Raw genomic sequence first — 9,850 nt, forward strand, 5'->3', positions numbered from 1 at the left:
TAACCATTGCCTCAGTCTGTCAGTGTGCCGGCAGCATTATGTCCTCTCTGTCTGTTCTTCCACCGGAATGTCTGTTACAGCCTTTCATCGTTCCCAAACGACTTATGCTCGGACCAGGACCGTCCAATGTACCCGCACGGATCTCAGCAGCCGGAGCACAGCCCATGCTGGGCCACCTGCATGCAGAAACCATTGAGGTAATACAGTACATGTGCTCATTAATATACGGACTACTGACTTTTTAGGCCTTCACTTTTATACAATAAATGATGCTTTACCATTTTGAATCATTATTGGCTTAAAGGGATAGTTCACCGAAAAAAAAACTAAATTTCGATCATCATACTTACTCTCATGCTGTTCGAAACATGTATGACTTTTCTTCTTCTGTGGAACATACAGTAAAAGAAGATATTTTGAGGCATGTCTCATACGATCAAAAACAGTTTGGTTACTTACGAACATTCTTTAAAAATCTTCTTTTTTGTTCCACTGAAAAGAGAAAGTCATACAGGTTTGGTAAGACATGAGGCTGAGTAAATGATGACAGAACGTTCATTTTTGAGTGAACTATAAATATTTAAAGTCCCCTTGAGGAAAAAATCTAGTTTTTAATGTTGTTTTTGGTGTTTTAATGTGCTTTAAGACAAACCATGTGCAGATTCATAAGTCAACGCCATTGCTGATTATTTTCTCTTTTAAACTGCGTGAACCAAAGACAGTCTCAAAAACACGGTTTGAAATCGCTGGAGTTTCTGACGTCACAAACTACCTTGTAACCAGTCACCTCAATGTGCTGGCGGGCTTTAGCATATCATTAACACTGAACTAGCAGGGGAGATGCCAGGTTATCCCGGTATATTTTTCTGTTGATATGAAAAATTGTGTAGATTTAGCAATATAGTGGGTGAATGATGTATATTACGATGTTATGATGAACTATATGCCTTTCTCCACTGATGTTCTGAGTTGTTCTAAGGATGCTGATTTTCAGAAGGCAGCTGTCTGACTCTGAGATGGTGAACGGAAACATTGGTTTGTGTAACGCTAGCAACCCATTATTAGCTGTTTGATAACAGTCAAGCAAAAGGCTAATCAAATGAATTACCGTTTTGTGTCCGACGTTGTAAAGAGCGATACCGTTGTGCAGCGTTTACATCAGTAAGTTGACCGAGTAAATCCCTGAGCTGGCGTGAGTGGAGGCGGGGCTAATTAGCATATTCATTGCTCCGCCTATAGCCTACTAAATGAAGCAAGGGTGAGTAACATTCAAGCTATTTTAAAATTTTCACAGGAAAAACATTTAAATATGTCATTTTGGTGATCAAAGATAAAATGATTGACTACAGGGGGACTTTAAACAACTGCAACACAAGTAAAATGACTGGGATGTGGTTAGTGACATTGTAAAACACAAATTGTGAAGTAGCTTGTTTATAAGAGATTTTCATATTTAATATCTATCAATGAAATTCATTGTGTTTGTTTAATTTTCTTTCAGATTATGAATCAGATCAAGAGTGGCATTCAGTATGCGTTTCAGACCCAAAACCGAGTGACTCTGGCTGTGAGTGGACCGGGTCATGCTGCTATGGAGTGTGCCATCTTTAACTCACTGGAGCCTGGAGAGAGTGTCCTCATAGCCGTCAATGGCATATGGGGGGAGAGGGCTGCAGAGATCGCTGAGAGGATAGGTACTGTTTCTGCTTTTAGTAGAAAGCCTGGAACCGAGAGTTATAAAGGTAATTCAGAACATCATCAATTCATATATCAAACACTCTTCAACAGGTGCCAAGGTGAACACAGTTGTAACCTCTGCTGGTGGGTACTTTACAAATGAGGAAATTGAGCAGGTAAAAATTATGTTTCATTAACCACTTATGTATTAACTACATATGATTAACCATGTTTGTACTGTTTTGAAGGCATTAGACAAATACAGGCCAGTGGTGTTCTTCCTCACACATGGAGAATCCTCCACAGGAGTGGTCCACCCCATAGATGGCATAGGTGACCTTTGCCACAAGTGAGACTTCTCCTCCTGAATAGAGCTTTGATTTCTCAACATGCTTCAGATTAAGACTCCTTGAAATCAAACGTTTTCGGCTTTAAGTCTATTTTACTAACTTTGAGGTCAAAATTCACCTTTAGCAGATACAACAGTCTTCCTCTTCTGAGAAAACAGAGAAAAATTTTGCGATGCACGATATAACGCCCACCATATCGGTATTGGCCGATATATGTTCATTTTTAATATTATCATTATCGGCCAAAATTTGGCTGATATTTTAAAGCCAATAAATAATGGATTATTTCCTTCAGCTGAGACACTTTTTTTTTGAATTGCTTGAAATATGATTGGAATCACTAAATTCAGTTAAGTGTAACGTGCGGTGCATGGCTTTTAATGGTGAGACTTTTGTTTTTGTAATCAGGCTCTCAAAAATTATATAAAAATTTGGATTTAGATTTATCGGCTTTCATATATAAAGAATTATCGTTAATGACCAAAATTTTCATATCGGTGCATCCCTAGAAAAATTATTGGTGACTCATGTTGCATTACACATATTTTTGTCAAATCAAATGCTGTCTTGAATGAAAACGTTCCTCCCCCTAATACATTCAGCCATGACTAACAAGTAGGTTAGGCCGGTTCAAAAGGGAACTTGCACTGTGTCGATGACGCTATTGGGGAATGCCCTCCACGTGAACTGGTGTCTGAAAAACTATCCAATCACAGCAATCGAATTTGACCGGCGACAGCCTATGACGTCACTACTAGTGCGACCCGGAAGTATAAAAAGGGGCGCCTAGAGAAAAGGTCATCCTCTTTTTATCTTCAGGGACTGTTTTGTCTGATTTGCAATCACCTGAAAAGGGTAAGAACAATTATGGCAAATGTAGCGTTTATACGCCCACGTAAATATAATTAATTATTATTCATAACGGATTATGATCAATAATTAATCATTTAATTATTTTCAGAATTTACTGTAGCAGAATCAATAGTATGATCATTTTATCAGTTCATCCAATGAACAGAAAGCATAAACAATTATTAACTCTAGGAAATATAATATCTTCCTGGCCAAGAAAGAATAATCCCCAGCTAACAGTAAATTAAGAAATAAATCAAGGGTAAAAGCATAGGTAACTTAGATCGCAGTTCAAGACAATAAATTTGTAAGCACATAACACAAGTAATACTTCTCTGTTCAAATGCAAACAATACTTTATTGATTATATAGGCTACTAACACATAAAACTAATATCTAACACAAACACACGCACACATTCATACAAGTTGCCGAAAGAAAGAAAGAATGAGTTTAAGAGTGAGATGATGAAATCTCAAGATTCTATGCGCTTATAAGACATAACCTGAACGAACCATCAATAATTAATTTCACCCTTCGTTTCTTAGGTGGGTTACTAAATCTGTATCAAATACACCAGTTCAGTTTAAGAGTCTGGAGGCAGTACTTGCTTGTTTGCGTTCTTTTTTTTCTCTTGGGATTCCCTTTTTGGACGTAAAAGGGGTTTCCCCGAGTTTGTTCGTTGGCTGGTCTCCTCGTGCCTGGGTCTGATGTCTGTGGCGGCCACTCACGTGGTGTGGATGGCGGATTGATGGAAAGTCTTTGTTGAAGCTGGCTTTGCAGAAGAAACGTGGACCGAAATCTTGCCGCAAAACTTAACTTAGAACCGAGACTCACAACGGAAAAGAAAGGAAACCTCCGAAAAGAAAGAAAATTGAGATGAGAGTAGGCTAGTAAGATGGCTTGAATAAAGCTGTTGAACCCGTTCTTCTGATCTTAATTTGGGTTCCTTGTCTATGGCGTGTCTACATGGTTACTATAACCATCGTCTGCTGTCTCCCTCTTTGTTCTGCCCCCGTTCTGCCTAACTTAACTAACGCTCTGCGCTGGGTTTTTAAAGGGTTTTTAAAAACAAAAAAAGGTTTGTTACTCTTACAAATGGGAGTTCTGACTGCTGCTTTGTTTTCAAAGTCGTAAATCATGCCTTCCCTGGGGGTGTCGGTTCTCTAGCTTTAATTGGAGACCAGATGCAGCAGTTTAGGCATGATTTCTAATTATCAGAATACGAAACATTTTACACAGATTTAATTCCAGCCATCTTGCTAGTTGTGTTCGTAAGATAGCATTGATATGAAACAGTACACACTTTCATTCACACATCTAATATCTAACAATCATATTTCATGACTTGTATGGGATCTAAACAAGTATAGACATATAGGTTGTAGACAACAAAGAATTATGTAATTGAACGATGTTTGATTATAGGTCAGTCAGTAATTGTTCTGGGATGAGTTTTATGGATTTTGATATGTAAAGTCTCTTGGTGTGTAAAGTTTGTGACAGTTAAGACATTCCAATCTGAGGTCATGGATATTTCCTGCTGAAATCTGTTTTGTTCATCTCTCGTGGGACCTTGGTCTCTGTCATTCTCTTAACCAATCAGTGTTCGGCAACAAAGCTAGCATTGACCAGTTATTTCGTTAGTGCTGGGGGGCTCTTTTAAATAGCCAGAATGGTGGCGCCGGACCGATGGCAAGATTGATGATGATCATGAGACGTTCTGAACAAATCTTCCCCCCTCATTCGGCGAGAAGCGGAAAGGTTGAATTAATCTTCTGGAAGAAGATTAGTTTGTGTTTGGTTCATCCTCACAGTCGTTACACAAGTGATAAACGTTTCAAGAAGTGTGTGGATCCATGTCTCAGGTTTCTGACACCAGATGACACACACAACTTGTGCGTTTACTGTTTGAGCGATGAGCACGCATGATCGGCTCTTGAGAGACCTGATTGTGCAGAATGTGAGAGTTTTCCTCTTAGAAAACTCCGCTCTCGTCTGGCCCTCTTCTCGAGGGAAGAGGGACAGGCATCTGGGCCCAGTGGTTCAGGTCCCGCTCGTGCTGAGGCACTGCAGAGACTCGGATCATGGGGTTCCCAGATGGAACTCGCTGATGAGTTTGAGAGAGGTCTTTTCCTCTCACGCCCGTCTGAAGCTCACAAGGGTAAGCTGCTGGACGAGGATGTGTTATCTCTTACATCTTCTGATTCAGCAGCAAGTGCTCTGCTGGCACCTAGCCCGAGAGAGCAGGAGCTGGCTGATGAGGGTGAAGAAGAGGTACAACCTGAACCCTCACAGCCTCCCTGCCCCACATATGATGAGCTGTTGGGTGTTATGGAGCGCGCTTCAGCGAGGCTTCAGCTGCCGTGGGAGCGCGTGAAGGAAGGAGCCATTTGCGGCTGGCTGGATGAGCGGTTCCTTTCTGGCCATAACTCCCCAGCACCCGTGAGCCTTCCATTCCTTCCTGATCTGCATACTGAGATCAAGAAGGCATGGAAGAACCCATATTCTGCATGCATCCATTGTCAGCAGCGAGCAAACTACACTGATGTTGAGGGGATGTGTGAACATGGGTATGTGTCGATGCCCCCAGTTGACGAGACGTTTGCGAACTATCTCGCTGCTGGAGAGGCATCGACACTAAAAGCTCCGTCCCTTAATCATACGCGGCAGCAAGTCAGGCTGGGGCTGCCTTACACACGATGTCTGTGTTACAGGCATACCAAGCCGACCTGCTGAAGGATTTGGATCAGGGGCAGGGTCTCTTCCCTGACGTAGTGGACGAGCTGCGCCGCACCACAGATCTGGCTCTTCGGGCCACCAGACAAACCGCTGCCTCGATTGGAAGGTGGTGGCGATGGTGGCCACAGAGAGGCATCTGTGGCTGAACCTGGCTGACATAAAAAAAAAAAAAAAAGGGTTTTCTCCTCGATGCCCCAGTTTAGCCATCTGAACTTTTCGGCGCCTCTGCTGAGACGGTTGCATTCGGCTGCATTCAAATCATGCATTCCGCTGCGGTCCGAATCCACGCCCAGACAGCCAGGGGGGCCTGGCCCATTCTGGCTCGAGGATCGAAGACAGGGCTAGAGGTTCAGCATCGCCTCTCACGCTCCTCCTCCTACAAGGAGTAGCTCGCAGAAGAGGCGCGACTCAAGGAAGAAGCGGGATCTGAGGGAGGTGATCCAGCACAGGCGCTCACAGCGTCAGTGAAGGGTCCCCTTCCTCTGAGGGTGAATAACATCCACCCTCTCCTCTCTTCTTCCTCTCCCAACTATTTTTCTTTACCCCAGGCGCTTCTTACATCAGGCCTGAGACCTGGACCGATGATGATATTTTCCCATTAAACAGATTGCTTCTGAAGGTCTGGAGTCGGGCTTGGTAGTGAGCGCGCCCTTTCTAGCTTTGGGTGGTAGGCCTTCATTCGAAGAATAAAATTTAAGCCGCCGCTCTATGAGCAGCAGGATGATCTTGGTAGGTCTTTATGTAAGGTTGTTAAACTAAAACCTTGGGTCCCTGTTTAGAAAGTATTAAGGGGTATGTTTGACATTCAGTCTCATTCCCTGTTCTCAGGGAACAGAGGTTACAGTCGTAACCTAAACGTTAATCACTTACATTTATCCATATAGCAGAAAGTTTTCTAAATCCAAATCAGGGTTGGTTGCTTAAAAAAAAAAAAAAATGGATGGATGGATGCATGCATGCATGGATGGATGCATGCATGCATGGATGGATGGATGTGTCTGTGAGAAGTGTATTGTTTATTTAGTTTTTTGAGTAAATTCTGTTCTGTCACTTAGGTACAACTGTTTATTTCTGGTTGATTCAGTAGCGGCACTGGGAGGTACTCCTATCTGCATGGATAAGCAAGGTATCACCACATTACACATTCTGGCACCACAAACATTGCCTGTGATCCATGATTTGAAATGTACATTTTGTATTTCTAGGTATAGATATTATGTATACTGGCTCTCAGAAGGTCTTGAATGCCCCTCCAGGAACTGCACCAATCTCCTTCAGTGAGAGAGCATGGTGAGACAAAACAGCTTCAAGTATTATGTGGGAAAAACAAATCTCTAAAACTGCTCTTCTTTTTTTTTTGGCAAAACAGCCAGAAAATATTTAACAGAAGGACAAAACCAATCTCTTACTTCTTGGACATGAGCTGGTTGGCAAATTATTGGGGTTGTGATGACAAGCCTGTACGCGCGTAAGGACCATTTTTACCAAGCACTGTTTGTTTTTTGTTTACCAAAACAAAAATCAATATGCTCAGACCTTTGAAGTAAATTCTCTATCATTAAAAACAATGAAAGAATATTGCGCATATATGATAAAGTTGCTGTATTTGTTGTTTGTACAGTTATCACCACACCGGACCTATAACTTCTTTCTACGGTCTGCGGGAGAGTCTGGCCATCCTCGCAGAGACTGTGAGATCATATTCTGCCTTATACTCACATTTTAATTTTCTCCTGGCATTATGATCATCTGAAGAGCAAATGGCCAAAAACATTGACATGAATTAGTAAATCTGAGAAATATAAGGGATGCATCTAATGAATGAAATCAATAACAGTTTTGACAACATATTTTATTATCAGGGGAAAACAAACAAGCTGTCAAAACCACAATATTATAGCATACCATTTTTGCACATGAATTGGCTGTAAATCTCTTTCTAATGTAAATGAACTTTGAGTATTATAATATATATAACATGCACCTTACTCTGACCAAATAGATTTAATATCTATGTATAAAATTTACATTTTTATTTTTATAATACCACCCAGATGTTGGGGTACGTATGGTGTCAGCTGTTCCCACTTTTTTTTTTTTTGCATTTTAGTATGAAAGTTATTGATGAATCATGAATAGATTGTACACAGATTGTACACAGATTCTTGTGTGATTTTAAGACCCAATGTTCCTCAGCAAGTCACATGTAGTTTTATGCTTCAACTGCTAGAGGGCCAAAGTTACATCGTGCATGAAACTAAAGTCAGTGTGAAACTGATGTTGCGATAGTCTTTTCTTCCCGATCGTGACTATTCCCACTTTTCCTCATTGATCCAAGTTAAACGGATTCTCGAACAAGAAAAAAAATGTAGGATGGGACTTGATTTTGTCCACTGAGAATTGATTGGATGGTTTGCTATTGCTGTGATCTCATGTGAGTGACAGTCGTCCCACCCTCAAACCAGTAAACACATCATCAGTGAAGAGAAGAGATGTTGCTGATGTGCACAGAAAAAATATTTATACTGCAATATTCCTTATAAAAACAAGAATTGTGATTTCATGGTGACTTTAAGTGCTTCAGAAGATCATTAGGTAATCAAGCCCTTGAAGCTTTTGGAGAAATGTAAATATTGTAAAAAGTCATTTGTTTGATGCATATTTTTATAGGGTCTTGAAAACTCATGGAAACGACACAAAGAGGTTGCAGAGTACTTCCATAAAGGCTTAGAAGAAATGGGCCTAAAACTGTTTGTGCAGGATAAGGTTGGTAGAAGAAAAGGAGCCTCAAAGATCACAAAAAAATCTCATATAACATACATATTATATGAGTGTATCTATAGTATTACCTGTTTTGAAAACTTCTTGTGTCTTATAGAAAGCGAGACTGCCAACAGTGACCACAATAGTAGCTCCCCCGGGATATGACTGGCGAGAAATCACTGGGTACATAATGAAGACCTTTAACATTGAAATCTCTGGGGGTCTGGGACCATCTGCCGGCATGGTGAGAAGCTATTGGATTCAATTAATCATAACTGACAGACAAAAGTCATTCCAAGTACATTGATATAGTGTGTTAAAGAGACACATGGGTCAGCAATTGTAAAAGCACTGTAAATGTTTTGTTTCTCACGTTATTTTACAGGTTTTGCGTGTGGGACTGATGGGATGTAACAGCAGCAAGACCAATGTGGACATGGTGTTGGAGGCCTTGGCTGATGCTCTTAAACACTGTCACAAGAGCAGAGTCTGACAGCTTGACTGCTCATCAGTGGTTTTCAGTTGTTTTTAGTGACAACACCCTTTGAAAGTAGAAAAACTTGTTCTGTCCCTCCTTAAAAACAAAACATATCATTTGCATATTATAACTGATACTTAAAAACAAGGGGGGAAAACTAGTAAAATACTATTAATGTTACGTTTTTATTGAAGAACTGCTATAAAACAACATTACTTATTCATCTTTAAAGTTTTCTTTTTCTGATGATTAATGGAAAAAAAATCAACTTTTTGTAAGCTAGTCATTGTTCTTCTGTTTTCTGTGTATTTTACGTTTTGCAAAAACAAAACATTTAAATTTTACAAAGTGGTTCTTGCAATGTAAAAATAATAATTATATATATATATAATGCATAAAAAGGATTAAAGTAATAATTCAGCCAAAATGAAAGTGTTTTCATTTACTCACCCTCATTTAGCTCCAAACCTGTCTTGATCTTGTTCATTTGCAGGATTTTGCTGAACTCCTGAGGCTAATCAGAGTATGCAGAATTTCAACCAAAGATGCAACAAAACATGTTTTACCTGGTTATGCAAATAAAGCCAGCTAAACAAAAGATAGTTGAAATGTAGACAGGATTTGACTGAGTGAAGAAACAAACCACAGTTTTCTGCAGACTTCAGGTTCACAATCCTCCTTCTCATGGCCTACATCATGCACAGCCTTCTTTGCATTTTACAGTTGCAAATCATTGTCTAAATCTGGCCAACAATTATTTAAATAACAATAACTTATACACACAAATATAAAATGTACAAAAAAAACAATAATAATACAAATAAATATATAGGCCCAATATCAAAAATGGTTTTTGGCTGCACCCATCGATCTATTTAAATATGTCCATAGCTGAAATTTTTCACCGTTTACGGATATGACGTGACACGCACGGGCGAATGACGTGGGTATACAAATGCACGTGAAATCTGTCCCAGTGTAACAAAAC

The 9,850-nt window shown here is 40.1% G+C and overlaps 1 protein-coding gene across 1 annotated transcript; it reads left to right on the forward strand.

The window, feature by feature from the left end:
• On the forward strand, positions 1–9,285 carry agxta (alanine--glyoxylate and serine--pyruvate aminotransferase a). Its single transcript, XM_084129048.1, has 11 exons — positions 1–197; positions 1,502–1,694; positions 1,789–1,853; positions 1,926–2,026; positions 6,677–6,747; positions 6,827–6,911; positions 6,991–7,089; positions 7,243–7,312; positions 8,292–8,387; positions 8,500–8,628; positions 8,770–9,285. The coding sequence occupies exons 1-11, from the start codon at positions 39–41 to the stop codon at positions 8,875–8,877; spliced, it is 1,176 nt and encodes a 391-aa protein (XP_083985174.1). The 5' UTR covers positions 1–38; the 3' UTR covers positions 8,878–9,285.
• The last annotated feature ends 565 nt before the right edge of the window (positions 9,286–9,850 follow it).

Source organism: Abramis brama (genome assembly GCF_963993115.1).
Source record: "Abramis brama genome assembly, chromosome: 11".
NCBI classification, from domain to species: Eukaryota; Metazoa; Chordata; class Actinopteri; order Cypriniformes; family Leuciscidae; genus Abramis; species Abramis brama.